Source organism: Sinocyclocheilus grahami, unplaced genomic scaffold (genome assembly GCF_001515645.1).
Source record: "Sinocyclocheilus grahami isolate Dianchi unplaced genomic scaffold, SAMN03320097.WGS_v1.1 scaffold49.1, whole genome shotgun sequence".
NCBI classification, from domain to species: Eukaryota; Metazoa; Chordata; class Actinopteri; order Cypriniformes; family Cyprinidae; genus Sinocyclocheilus; species Sinocyclocheilus grahami.
The window spans coordinates 1,738,620-1,754,376 of record NW_015505228.1 but is presented as its reverse complement, the minus strand read 5'-3'; the positions used below and the strand labels follow the sequence as shown (position 1 = coordinate 1,754,376).

General features: G+C 35.9%; 1 protein-coding gene across 2 annotated transcripts in view; it reads right to left on the bottom strand.

The window, feature by feature from the left end:
- Window positions 1–15,757, bottom strand: part of kcnh6a (potassium voltage-gated channel, subfamily H (eag-related), member 6a) — a 46,158-nt gene that overhangs the window by 26,352 nt on the left and 4,049 nt on the right. The window contains exons 2-6 of one of the 2 annotated variants that reach the window (XM_016269118.1): window positions 12,460–12,690; window positions 8,636–8,788; window positions 7,185–7,288; window positions 6,853–7,102; window positions 3,353–3,543 (exon numbers count right to left, since the gene is read on the bottom strand). In XM_016269118.1, the coding sequence (XP_016124604.1) occupies window positions 3,353–3,543; window positions 6,853–7,102; window positions 7,185–7,288; window positions 8,636–8,788; window positions 12,460–12,690 (929 nt within the window). Of the gene's footprint in view, window positions 1–3,352; window positions 3,544–5,610; window positions 5,861–5,942; window positions 6,039–6,852; window positions 7,103–7,184; window positions 7,289–8,635; window positions 8,789–12,459; window positions 12,691–15,757 lie in introns of those variants that run through there. The other variant, XM_016269119.1, reaches the window with a different exon arrangement.

Below are 15,757 nucleotides of genomic sequence, written 5' to 3'. Positions count from 1 at the left end.
ACTTCAATTTCAATTTCTGTATATTTCTGCTGAAGGGCAGAGGTAAATATGACATTTATTATAATGGGTTTATGTGAAGATTGTTTTAAGTTCACTTAAATTATAAGTAATTTTTTGAAGTCTAATAAATGTTAAAATTGATAGCTCTCAATTATACTGCAATGTTGAATGGCTATAGTCAATGGTTAAATATTGGGGGGGGGGGAGCAGTTTTATAGAGAAATCAGTATTGGTATCATTGATACTGGCCTTCAGTCATAAAAAAAGATGTCATTAAACAAATATTAAAAATATACTGTCTTTATGTTGGTTGTACATTAATTTGAAGATTGAATGTGAAATTATTGCAATATAAAAGTATATTTAAAAACTTTAATTTTAGGTGGAATTATTCGCGATTAATTAGTAAAAAAAATGTAATCGATTGACAGCACTAATATTTATATATATTAGTGATGTCAAACATTAAATCGCGATTAATCGCATCCAAAACAAAAGTGTTTGTGTACATAATATATGAGTGTGTACAGTGTATTTTTATGTATATATATACATTTATATATGTATATATAAATACACACACATGCATGTATATATTTCAGAAAAATATTACATAATATTATATACATATATAGTGGTGGCCAAAGTTATTAGAACACTAGTATTTTCAGAACAGAACAAACTGAGACAGACTAAATACGGAAGAACTGTGGCAACGTCTCCAAGATGCTTCAAGAGACTATCTGCAAGGACACCTATCTCTCAAATGGACCATTGCACTCCCAAGTGAGATTGTAGATAGAGTGTCAATGGTCCATTTGAGAGATAGGTGGCGGTAATGCACTTATAAGTCTGCAATCTGCCGTAAAGCAAGAAGAAGAAGAAGAAGCCTCACGCGCAGGCTGAAGAAGAAGACGCAAAGGCACTCAGGACAGTTCAGACATTGCGGTGAAAATCAGAGGTAAAAAACGATATAAATACTGTTCAGTTTCTTGCACAGACCGATCATTGGAAATTAAATTACTCAAAGCTAATTGAATATTATAAACCAGCACTTATTTGTGTACATAAAAGTTATTTGTGTAATAAATGATATATACACAATGGGGTTGGTATGCTGAAATGCTGTCCATGTAATTAACAATTACATTAAAGTATGATAAAGACGTGGAATCTGCCTATGTTCAATATTAGTAGAGATGAAAATATACAAAAAATTACTTTGTACATAAATATTTCCTATCATTTCACAGGTACTTCTTCCGCTAGTCTGGTCTGGTTCTGTTCATCATTGTATGTAAACGCGATTTCTCTATAGCGTACATGTGAACCTGGCTTACCATAGGTGTGAGTCGAGCGTTCACGGGAAAAAATTGCACGCACAAAGGCGCCGCGCGCGCTGTAGCCGGTATCCTTTCATATCAAAGTGCAAAATAAAATACGTGCATGCAATGTCGTGGTTAGTTAAGTCATGAAATGACCAAAAAGGCGATTAAAGCTGCCTTAAAACTGTGCATACATGTAATATATTTTATATTGAACATGTGTCTGAAATGGTTTTCAAAACTGTCCTGTAGCCAAGCACTGTCTCACTCATCTAACACACCCGATTTAACTTGTCAGCTCATTAATAGAGACTTTAAGACCTGAAGTGGGTCAGAAAAGGTCAAAAGAGTTGAGAGAAAATATGATGCATCTCAGATCCGCGTCACGTTCAGCAGCGGCAGCTCTTAAAGAAATAACAGCCAAAATAACCTAATAACCAACTGCTGTGATGTCTATTAATCAAAGGACAAAGAAAAAAAAAAGAGGAAAAAATAAACTTTTATAGCTTTAAGGATTCATCTAGGCCAATATTTAATTTAGAATTTAGTGTTTGATAACTTCAATTTCAATTTCTGTATATTTCTGCTGAAGGGCAGAGGTAAATATGACATTTATTATAATGGGTTTATGTGAAGATTGTTTTAAGTTCACTTAAATTATAAGTAATTTTTTGAAGTCTAATAAATGTTAAAATTGATAGCTCTCAATTATACTGCAATGTTGAATGGCTATAGTCAATGGTTAAATATTGGGGGGGGGGGAGCAGTTTTATAGAGAAATCAGTATTGGTATCATTGATACTGGCCTTCAGTCATAAAAAAAGATGTCATTAAACAAATATTAAAAATATACTGTCTTTATGTTGGTTGTACATTAATTTGAAGATTGAATGTGAAATTATTGCAATATAAAAGTATATTTAAAAACTTTAATTTTAGGTGGAATTATTCGCGATTAATTAGTAAAAAAAATGTAATCGATTGACAGCACTAATATTTATATATATTAGTGATGTCAAACATTAAATCGCGATTAATCGCATCCAAAACAAAAGTGTTTGTGTACATAATATATGAGTGTGTACAGTGTATTTTTATGTATATATATACATTTATATATGTATATATAAATACACACACATGCATGTATATATTTCAGAAAAATATTACATAATATTATATACATATATAGTGGTGGCCAAAGTTATTAGAACACTAGTATTTTCAGAACAGAACAAACTGAGACAGACTAAATACGGAAGAACTGTGGCAACGTCTCCAAGATGCTTCAAGAGACTATCTGCAAGGACACCTATCTCTCAAATGGACCATTGCACTCCCAAGTGAGATTGTAGATAGAGTGTCAATGGTCCATTTGAGAGATAGGTGGCGGTAATGCACTTATAAGTCTGCAATCTGCCGTAAAGCAAGAAGAAGAAGAAGAAGCCTCACGCGCAGGCTGAAGAAGAAGACGCAAAGGCACTCAGGACAGTTCAGACATTGCGGTGAAAATCAGAGGTAAAAAACGATATAAATACTGTTCAGTTTCTTGCACAGACCGATCGTTTTGTGTCTTTACACATCAATGTATCATCACGAGCCGCAGGGTTTAATTTGGTTTTGTTTGTGCATGTTTTATGACTCTCAAAGCCGTGATTCCCATCCACTGACATTATAGGACTGACAGACTGCAACTGCAGTTAAAAATCTCTGTTTGTGTTCTACTGAAGAAACAAAGTCACCTGCATCTTGGATGCGCTGGGGGTAAGCAGATAAACATCAAATTTTCATTTTGGGGTGAACTATCTCTCTAAATTGTACCTTACTGAAGTTTCTACAATCTACAATTATTTGGATTTTTTTTTAATCTCAAGTTGTATATTGACAACACCATAAATAAATAAGGTTAAATTACTAAATCTCTAGGCCTCATTAAGTGAACAAAAAGCTAAGGAACAATATCCTGAATCTGGTATATACACTTGCATGAAATACGAGGATCAGCTGTCAAGTACTTTTTATATTACCTGCGTGACTTGAGTGACCTTTTCCGAGACGTTCTGTGTGCGGTCTTTAATCTTGCTGGGCGCTATGATCTCAATCTCTGTGGGGGAAGGTGGTCTGAGATGGTCTGAGCCGAAGGATATCGTCACCTGAGGGATGCGGTGCCGCATCAGATCAGAGTCTGAGGTGGAGTTCAAGTGACTGGGCTTCAGATCTGAAAAATAAAAATTACACCAATTAAATCAGCCATCAAAATACATCATTACGGTGTTTGATTAAAACAATGTCATGCCATGTGCCTTGCACTACCATCCTGCATGTGTCTGCCAATTACAGTGAGAGTAATATCACAGTTTGTGTATGCAATAATAATTAAAAAGTGTTAATTTAGACCTATGAGTCATACGCTTATGCTTAGAGCTTATGTGCACACACATGCATAGCTGCGGGCACATCAGGGGTGGCTGTGGGTAAAGCATTGATTAGGAATACAGCTACAGAAATAGGCCTGTCAGGCCGCCACATGTGGCCATTTCACCGGGGAACCAACAAGCCTTATTCTGGACACCCAGAGACTTAAATGTTGCAATTTAACATGTCCAAATGGAGCGCTTTGTGTTGCTTTTTGGAGTTGTTCCACAAACTCCATTAGAAAAGGATACTAGCTATGCTTTGCTATTTTAGGCTAATAGGTTTTAATCAGACTTATTATGTAATCAAGGATAAATTCAAATATAACACTTAATTTCCATTGAAAGCACATCCTGTACTCGGTCATGGTACTTCTGTTCAATGCTAATGGTTGAGTTTAATCACAGCAGAGACCAGAGAGACAATCAAACGGGGCCACGTGCAGTATTAAGCTGACAAGTATCCATTCTGCTCCATCCCGGCTGGGGGCCCCCGCTCATATTTCACATATCTAAATGCTCAGTCAGACATATGACGTGACTAACAAAGTCGGTCCCACCAAGAACAAGAAAGAACCAAGATTCACTAACAATTCCTCCAAGGATACAGACAATAATGTTGATGTGTTTCTCCACTGTAGAAGGCTGTTATAGGGAAACAGCTCAAGTTGGTTAATATACTGGCACAGTATCTATGGAAGACCGAATATTTTGCGCCACATTGGAAAGTCAAACTATGGAAGTTGGAATTCCATCGAAATTATAGCTTTAGCTTTACTTTTAAGTTCATTTCTTAAAATGAATTGCTAGTTTATATCACACAATCTCTTATATATTTATATCTCTTTTATGTTTATTATTACAATTTTAAATAATGTTTTCTATTAATATATTTTAAAATGTAAAAAGATAAAAAAGCTGAATTTTCAGTCTTCAATGTCACATGATGCTTCAGCAATCATTCTAATATGCTGATCTGGTGCTTAAAGAAACATTTCTTTTTGTTATCAGTGTTGAAAACAGTTGTGCTGATACACTTTTTCAGGATTCTTTGATAAACGGTATACTGTCACTTTTGATCAATTTCAATCAATAAAGCATCCTTGCAAAAAAAAAATCTTTCTTTACAGTATAAAGATGTGAAAATTAGATTTTCCTTTTAATAAATATTATTTTCTGCCAAAAAAACTAATCCAACAATATTTCTATGTTAAACCCTTACATTATAATGTTTTGTCTTTTGATTATAGCATCCTTCTTTTACTTGTAGACAAACTCAGGTTTAAGAGAAATTCTGTGTTTGATAGTTGCAATTTGAAAGCAGTTCCTTTTAAAGGATTTCTATGGAGAAGAAAACTCGTGAAGAAAGAAAACCTCATGTAAAATAACTTTTTTCATGAATGATGGCTTTGTTTGCACTAAATGTTTATTACAAGTACTGTCTGAGAGAAACTGTGTTTTCCTTGGTCATTTTATACATGAACCCATGTTAAGCATTTTATATCCCCATTACAAAACATCTGATGATTTAAAGTTTTGAAGTTGAATTATAATTTTTATATCAATAAGTCTCGAGCGATATGTCAGTAAATATGTTAATAGATTTTAACTATATGTTCAAATAATTAATGTACGAAATAAATGTATTTTAAATATATTACTTTTTTTACTAGGATGAGATGTCATCTTTATTTTTCAATCAACCAGCAAACCACACAAAGACAGGATGTTACACCGACATTAAACTCAAACTTGCCTTAGCAGTACTGTCTGATAATGTATAAATAATAAAGTTTTGCACACAATCAATGTTTGTGACAGTATGTTGTTTACACTAGGAACTAGAGGAGTGCAAGCACAAACACTCATACCGCTCCTCTGGTCCCTCATGCCGTCGATGTCGTGCAGCGAGGAGGCCCGGCGCAGGCTGTGCACACTCTCTCTGGAGTGGCTGTGTTTGAGAGGGGGTCCGCTGAGCTCTAGCCCGTCTGAGGGCCGTGTGAGTGGGGATGAGAAGCTGCATGTGGAGGGGGTCTGCTGAATCAGGGCCTGGGTCTCTGATTTCAAACAGCTGTCTGGAGACATCTGGAGGTCTTTCAAAGCCACCTCCTCATGAGAGGGCTGCAGGACACAGAGGGGAGCTGTAGATGATGTGTCTGTGGCAATATGAACTCAGATGTGTGTCACATACGCACACATGTACCTGTAGGTAGTCCACCACCACTCCCTCAAAGTGGTCCTTAGGGAGGGACGGCTGCCGCTTGACACGGAGAGAGGGCATTCGCAGCCTCATCTTACGTTTCTGACCTGATACACAAACATAAGGTTAAATAATCCAAGTGGTCATTTTATACATGAACCCATGTTTAGCATTTTATATCCCCATTACAAAACATCTGATGATCTAGAACAAATGCGAGTGAGTTTTAGGGATCCAAGAGTATATTTGATGACTATTACTTGGTAAACAGAATCACAAGTTGAATTAAAAAAAATCTAAATAAACTTCTTTTATCTGTGATATCCCTAGTGAAAAATAAATATACTAAAATACATTTATTTCATGCTAAGTATACTACAAATACATTTACATATTTATGTACTTAATAAAAACACTCTGTAATTGTATTTTTGGTATACTAAACTGGTATACTTTAAGTCTGCTAAACTGGAACAGCTAATTTTGTACTTGCACTATAATTGAGCGGAAGTAGTGCTGAAGTCCAATTTTAGGCTTAATATTAAGAAATGTGCAGTGAACACAAGTAGTACTCCAAAATAAAGTTGAATTATAATTTTTATATCAATAAGTCTCGAGCGATATGTCAGTAAATATGTTAATAGATTTTAACTATATGTTCAAATAATTCATGTACGAAATAAATGTATTTTAAATATATTACTTTTTTTACTAGGATGAGATGTCATCTTTATTTTTCAATCAACCAGCAAACCACACAAAGACAGGATGTTACACCGACATTAAACTCAAACTTGCCTTAGCAGTACTGTCTGATAATGTATAAATAATAAAGTTTTGCACACAATCAATGTTTGTGACAGTATGTTGTTTACACTAGGAACTAGAGGAGTGCAAGCACAAACACTCATACCGCTCCTCTGGTCCCTCATGCCGTCGATGTCGTGCAGCGAGGAGGCCCGGCGCAGGCTGTGCACACTCTCTCTGGAGTGGCTGTGTTTGAGAGGGGGTCCGCTGAGCTCTAGCCCGTCTGAGGGCCGTGTGAGTGGGGATGAGAAGCTGCATGTGGAGGGGGTCTGCTGAATCAGGGCCTGGGTCTCTGATTTCAAACAGCTGTCTGGAGACATCTGGAGGTCTTTCAAAGCCACCTCCTCATGAGAGGGCTGCAGGACACAGAGGGGAGCTGTAGATGATGTGTCTGTGGCAATATGAACTCAGATGTGTGTCACATACGCACACATGTACCTGTAGGTAGTCCACCACCACTCCCTCAAAGTGGTCCTTAGGGAGGGACGGCTGCCGCTTGACACGGAGAGAGGGCATTCGCAGCCTCATCTTACGTTTCTGACCTGATACACAAACATAAGGTTAAATAATCCAAGGGGATTATGTTTTTGCTCAAAGCTCAGGAGACATAACTGGTGAGTTCTTGTAGTGCTGGGCGGTATACCGGTTCATACCGAATACCGGTGTTTATTTTTGTTATGATCGTGAAACCGGTATAATTTCGGAAAATACCGTGATATAAATTTTTGGTCATACCGCCCAGCACTAAGTTCTTGTCTTTCTGGTCTTGAAGTGCTTTTAATCATACCAGACCAATCTGAGCTCAGTGCGAGATACTGATGAGATCTCTGTCAAACTTTAGGGAAGACACATTTGAGACTACTAGGGCCTTTTCTCTGGAAGAAAACCTATGAAGCAGGAGAAGACATTTTCTCTCCATTTAAAATACATTGCTGTATAGGAGATCTTTCATGATTTTTCTTTCCTACATAATATACTAGATAACTAAGGTATGGAAATGGGCTGGTAAATAAATTGTTAACAACCTAAGATGCTGCCTGTAATAAATGGAGTGTTGCATTTGATATTTGATCAATATCAAATTTATTGGATAAATAAACGTACTACTACTACTACTACTACTAATAAAAAAGAATAATTAATTTTTACTATGTTTATTTATTTATATACAGTACATTCAATTTTATTTGTAGAAATTTATTGTTATAAAAAAAATTTTTTTTAATTAAAAATATGTGATTAATACAAATATTTTAAAAGTATTGTTAACAATTGAATAATAAACATTTATATATTTAAAAACAAAGCTTATGCATTATATACATTACTAGTAATACATGTAAAACTACATTTCATAACGTGAAATATTTATGAAATATAATGAAATATTTAATTAATAACGATAACAATTATTATTATTATTATTAATAACCTATTCATATTTGCATATGCATTTTTTTAATTCATTCTAAAAATGTAATTGTCCATTTATAATTAAATATAATGATAATCATTTATAGATGTAAAAACAAATAAAAAGAACTTCATACATTAAGAAACGTTCAAGTATATTTACTTTATTATTATTATTACTATTATTATTTTTAAATTTATAGTTATGTCAGCAAAATATCTCATAGTTTCTAATATAAAAGTTAAAGCAACACTGGGGGCCAGGCATACACACACACACACACACACACACACACACATACATACATAAACACTCTGCAACTAAAATTTGACACCACCTTTATCAAATGCTGCCTCTGGCTACACCTACACATGGACCGTCACACCAAGCACAGCAGTCAATGTGTTTACCTTATAAGGCTGTTACAGAAAGGGCCAGAATCTCTCCCACACACAGAGAAAGGGGGGACACGCACCTGCCCGTAGCCAGCTGGGTGTCATTCGCTGTTTGATGCCACCTTTTTTCGTGGATGGGTCTAAAAGCTCCTGGAAGTTTAGGATGAACATGATTATGACTCCTTCCTCATTCTTTACTGGAACGACATCAACCAAACATGGCCTACATGTCCCTGAAAGGCAGAGAGACAGACACACACACAGGAGAGAAAGAGAATGAACCGAGTGACAGAGACGTCAGCAAGCAGAGACGTTTGAGTACAAAATACAGCACAAGTATAGTTTAGTTTTCACGAAGAGCTGTTATAAATACCAATGTGAGGGCTGCGAGTAGTCCAAACACACTCACACTTACACAAACACACAATAAGACTCCCACACACAGGTGCTGCAGTTCGGGGGGTCTGAAATCCATGATTATGAGGAAACATAAATCTATCAAATAGGGGAGACCATGGACTGCTGTTACACATTCCTTCAGGGTCTGTGTAATTTTTTTTACGTGATGTTGATATAAAGTTCCCATATTTATCTACATATTTAAAAAGTTTAAAAATCTACAACTCATTCTAAAAATATTTCTAGTTTAAAGAGCGCTGTCATTAGCACTACTACAAATAAAAGTAAAAGAATGAAAAAGAAAATAAAATCATAATGTCATTCCCCATTTCCACCCTATTTTCAGCAAATACAATTTTAAACATTTATCTATCCATCCATGCATTCTGCAAATTTCTTACTATCTATAGGGTTACACACACACACACACACACACACACACAGCTATGTTTTTGTGAAAAGTGGGGACATCCCATAGGCGTAATGGTTTTTATACTGTACAGACCGTATATTCTATTGCCCTACACCAACCCTACCCCTAAACCTACCCCTCACAGGAAACTATTTCAGATTTTCAATACACTCCATTCTGTGTGATTTATAAGCGTTTTGAAAAGTGGGGACATGGGGTAATGTCCTGAAAAGTCACCTTCTCCTTGTAATACCTATGTTATACCCTTGTCATTATACAAATCCTCATTTGTCACAAAAACGCGCACAAACACACACACACACAAACATAAACTAACAACTCACTCTAGATAATGACAAATGTATTTTGTGTATGTTTGTTGACCCACTAAAATAGTTTTGGACAACCTTCCTTGTCTGTGAAATTATTACTTTTATTAAGTAAGGATGCATGAAATTGATCAAAAGTAAGTAAAGACATTCATAATGTTACCAAAAAATCCACATAAATGCTGTTCCGTTCTGTTCTGAAGGTTTAAATGCTGTTAAACTTTCTACTCATCATATAATCCCCCCCCCCAAAAAAAGTAAAACTGTTTCCACAAAAATATTAAGCTGCACAACTGTTTTCAACATTGATAATAATACAAATAAATGTTTCTTGAGAAATAATCGGCATATTAGAATGATATCTGAAGGATCATGTGACTGGAGTAATGATACTTAAAATTCAGCTTTGTCATCACAGCAATAAAATACACTTTGAAATATATACAAATAGAAAACAGGTATTTTAAATTGTAATAATATTTCACAATATTACTATTTTTACTGTATTTTTTATCAAATAAATGCAGCCTGGCAAAGGCTTATTTCAAAAATCTTACCCAGCCCAAACAGATTAAACAGTAGAGTAGATGAAAAGCTTGTGTGGATGTTTTTATCTCAAATTAAAGTCAATCTACTAATTCAGATGACAGCAGTTGTATCTTTTAACATCCACACCCGGTTCATGTACGAGTGATTTCACCCCTGAGGATCATTTCTAATTGGTTAAACTCCCTACTTTCCAAACCTCTCAGACAAACACACAGATGCGCAGAGAACATGTAGAGGTCACTTATATTTTGACTATGAGGCTTTAATGATAAACTCTCTTTATGACACACTGCTCGAGAGAAATCAAAACATCATGTGTTGTACTTTTAACCCAGACACGACAATGAACAGAAAGGCAACAAAGGAGACAAACGATGAAACCAAAGTAAAGAAAACGCAGAGCAGCGAGGAAGAGTCGCAGGAATGAGAAAGGAGTGACTGGAAGGAGGACAGAAAAACCGGAGAAAGAACAGCATGATTAAAGTCAGCCAGACCCCCCTCAGCTCTTGACTAAAGCAGGCCATCAACCACTCTAAATATAGACCCTGCCCTCACACACACACACACACACACAAAGGTGCTGTTCAGTCTCCAGCTCAACCGTGACATAGTTCGGTACGCTGTATCCACTAAAAATATATGATGGATAAAAAGAACAGAGGGACGGCAGCACGTGTGAGCGTGTGCATGTCAGCCTATGCGTGCATCTGAGCTCAGTGCATTCGTTTAGTGATAGGCGTGCAAGTCTCTGGAGTCCTGTTGTCATGGTAATGTTATCAGCACACCGCTTCCTGGGCTGAAGGAACACCTGTCTACTTTCTAGCTGAGCTACACATGCACAAACACTGGCTTAACGACGTCCATAACATTACGATTGAACCGCTAATGTCACATGGACTATTTTAATGATGTCCTAACTATCTTTCTGGGCCTTCAACGTGGTAGTTGAGTTGCTGTCTATGCAGGGTCAGAAAGCTCTCAGGTTTCATAAAAAATATCTTAATTTGCGTTCCCTAAGATGAAAGGTCTCACGGGTTTGGAACGACATGAGGCTGAGTAATTAATGACAGAATTTTCATTTTTGGGTGAACTATCCCTTTAAGCCATTCCACCAAAGAGTTACTCTATGTGTTTATGTCTATGTGTGAATGTAATGAAACAGAGTGTCTGAAACTGAAGATAACATCACAGGATGATGTGTAGATATGGTCACTGAGTGTGTTTACAGTGAAATGCTGGTAACTATTCAAAAGTTCTCAATAAAAACCTGCTTCTAAGCTCCAGTTAGGCAAGTCATATTGGAAACAACTCTGGGAAGCTTTTTCTATGTACACTACTGTTAAAGAGTTTGTATGATTTTTTAAAATAACCGTTTTCTATTTATTTCATATATTTTATGCTATTTATTCCTGTAAAGCAAAATTGAATTTTTAGCAGTCATTACTCTTCTTGAGCGCCACGTGATCCTTCAGAAATCATTCAAATTAATATTCTGATTTGGTGCTCAAGAAACATTCTACTGAAACATTTCTACAACAAATGTTGAAAACAGTTGTGCTGCTTAATATTTTTGTGGAAACATTATAAATGTTCTTACTGCCAAAAAAAAGTATAAAAAACTTTTTTTTTAAGTATACTTAAAAGGGGTGAAACCTCTAAAAGATTCAATTTAAATTATATATTTAAAATCTGACAACAAAAAGCTTTTAAAATTGACTTACAAACTCCAGCTAATGCACATGCATACTCTGGAGAAAACAAACAATGAAAAGATGGAAATAAATAAATAGATGGAAAGGTGGTGTCAAAAAGACATTTTGTTTTTAATGAAAAGGTGGACTTTTATTCATACAGCTGCCATATTAAAGACATGGGAAATAGTTTGACACTGGTTTATTTTCTGTGTTTGGGTTTGTCAATAGACTCAAACTTCACAATTCTGATTTTGCTTTCCATACTGTGTTCATTATTGTTGAAGTGAAATGCGCTGTTCAGACAGTGTCATCAGTGTCTGGTGTATCTGCATCGGTTGCTATAGTAATGATGTGAATGTCAGCACAATGCCAAACCACTTTCTCATACAACTGAAAGTAGCTGTCAGCGTGGAAAGAGATGGTGAAAAACTGAACATTTTGCATCTGCTCAAGTCTATCAAAACATCAGCCATATGTGGGTGAGTGAAAAGTGAGTGAAAACCTCGCTAAGCCCAGCATACCTTCCTTAGAGTAGTACAGGATCTCCACCTTGCGCTCCTCTGACCCGAGCAGGGCCTGTGCCAGCTGTGCCAGGGCGCTCTTCATAGTGCCCGGCCCCACCAGGAACTGACACATGCAGGACTGCTGCATGATCTCCGCCCGTGAGAAACCAAACATCTGGCAGAAGCCCTCATTGCAGTAGATGATCCCACAGTTCTTCATCTGGGCGTTGGCAATCAAGAATTTACGATCTGGTCGCATAAGGAACGAAGGGTTAAGAAACATTAATTAAAAATGAACACTTCCACTGTTACTGGGGGGGAAAAACATTATTTAAACGATTAGTTCACTTCCAGAATGAAAAATTCCTTATAAATTACTCACCCCCATGTCATCCAAGATGTTCATGTCTTATATTCTTCAGTTGAAAAGAAATGAAGGTTTTTAAAGAAAAATATTCCAGGATTTTTCTACATGTAATGGATTTCAGTGGCGGCCAAAGGGTTGACGGTCCAAATTGCAGTTTCAATGCAGCTTCAAAGGGCTCTACATGATCCCAGCCCAGGAATAAGGGTCTAATCTAGCGAAAAGATCGCTCACTTTCTTAAAAAAATAAAAAAACACAAAAGCTCATCTTGCACTAGCTTGACCTCACGGATTACGTAATCATGTTGGAAAGGTCACGTGTGACGTATGCAGAAGTACCGACCCACTGTTTACAAAGCGAACATGCAAAGAAAGTTGTTTCGCTAGATAAGACCCTCATTCCTGGTCTGAGATCATGTAGAGCCCTTTTTGAAGCAGCATTGAAACTGCTATTTAGACCTTCAACCCATTGGCCGCCACTGAAGTCCATTATATGAAGATAAATCCTGGAATGTTTTCCTAAAAAACCATCATTTCTTTTCGACTGAAGAAAGAAAGACATGAACATCTTGGATAACATGGGGGTGAGTAAATTATCAGGATATTTTCATTCTGGAAGTGAACCAATCCTTTAACACAGTTTTTGTGGGGAATGTTGTCACATTATTGGTCTATGGAGTAAGCTGTCACAATGGAACCTGCCACTGAACAAGCCTATTACAGATTTTCAGGAAAATGTTAGACACAAATCAATTCAATACATATATATCAAATATATATATACTGTATATATATATATATATATATATAAACCATTGTTTTAGCCAACAAATCATCTTATAATTATTATTACTATAAATTTTGTTATTGTTGTTGTTGTTGTTATTTATTAATAATAATAAATGTATAACTACTCATTTTCTTCCCTGTCGACTAGCCCTGTTCTCCTCAATAGAGGCGTAATTGGGTTAAACCTAAAAGTGTGAGATCACTGATGAAAACTCTTCTAAATGATCTTCATTAAAATCTTTAGTGACTTTCAGAAAGTTTTATGTAGTAACTTTTCTCATTTCTCAATTTTTCAAAATCCAACTGTCTCCTTTTTTTACAGGTTTAAAAGACGAAAAGAAAAAACCCTTGAACACATTTCCACATACTTGGCTATTCTGTTTTATGTCTTTCTTTTCTTTCCTTCTTCCTTTGCCTGTACTTTACTACTACTCATTTTCTGTACTCATGACGACTGCTTTGATATAAACAGGAAATCTGCAGACAGCTGTGCTATTTTTGCAACAATAGCTTCACACATCAGCTTCAACAGGTGAAGAGCAACACAGCTTGCTCTTAAGACGGTTATAGGTTCTGCTTTGAACTGAAGAGAAAGCAAATGAAAAATTCTTTATATTAAAGGGTGCAATCCTTCAAGGACACACACTGCCTGCTTTTATCTCTGAATCTGAATAATGTTTCTCCAGCTCTACGTGATAATTGTGTTTGGTGACAGGAACTTTAATGCCCCCAGCATCAAACTCATTATTGCCTTTTTACTTCAGGACCAAAACACAACACACAGAGATGGTTGCCTAGCAGTCACAAAATTACACTTAGCCTTAACAGATAGGGAGGGAAGGGAGGAGCAGCAGGCTCACGTTCGCAGATCTATATGCACTGGCACATATATACATGCATGTGTACTTAAAAGATGAAGACACAGCAATAGTACTGAGAACTAATACATGCAGAAGAGGGAGAAGATACTATGACAAATGATTAGATGTGCAGTCTACAGTTATGAAACGAAAGAATACAAAAAAGGCTCTTTTACATATTTTTGAGAGTTCAAAAGTCAGCTACTATGATTTATGAATAGTGTACACAGGAACAAAGACAAAGCAACAGTCATGATTAAAAGGCATATTGTAATGACAACTAGGCCTATAGTTGTTGTTTGTTTTTAGCATTTTTAAGATTTTTTTTTTAATTAATATTTATAATATGTAAATGTAAAGTACATTTTCAGGGACAAAATCTGTTTGTTTCATGCAATGCAAATTATAGGACTGCAAATTGTCACTATTAACGCCACCAATTATGAAACATCATCTATGTGAGACTTTTTAAACAAAACACTAAAGATTCCTCTCACATATTTGTGATAAATAAATCTATAATAAAGTGGCACATAAAAACAATACTAGCCTATTTTGTTCTGCTTTATGGACAGACCACCCTCCAAATAAAAATCACTCGAGCAGCTTACTGTTGTTATGGTTAGCTCCTTACAGCTACTAGTTAGCAACTGTTTGCCGAAAAACGTATACTGACTAACTTGTATAATTAATGAGACGTTTAAAACCCCTGCTAAAACCTGTATTTACAGTTGTTTGAAAGAAACTTTTACTAAAATAACAATCTTTGTTGTATAAGAACCCTCAAGGGTCATATAAAGCAGATATAAGCCAGGCTCTGGGTTTATTATGGAGTAAGACTAGATTTAGGGTAGGCCTAGTTAGGCCTGTCGCAATAATCAATATATCGACTTATCGCACAATATATGTACATGACCTCAATCATTTTTGGTGACGCAATATATCGCCCATTATATTTACTTAAAAATTTATGTCACCATGTTTTGTACATTCCACTTGTGCCTTTGTCTTTTGCAGCTTCTCGTACATAACGTGGTGTAGTCATGAGGTGCTAGTTCAAATTTGAAAAAAGTTTCATCTGAAGATATGGTCTTGTTTAGGGATCTGTGCATTTGTGCATACGGACATCTGACTGCTAAGTAGTGATTGTGTTTTTCAGCAATAGTGTGCACCCTTAATTTACAGAGAAAAGAAGGTCAGGGGAAAGTCTGTCGATGGAAAAATCTCCATACAAGTTCTTTGTGCATTTTTCTTTTTTTCTACTTACTTTGCACTTTTTGTTAGAAAATGTTTATTTACTATT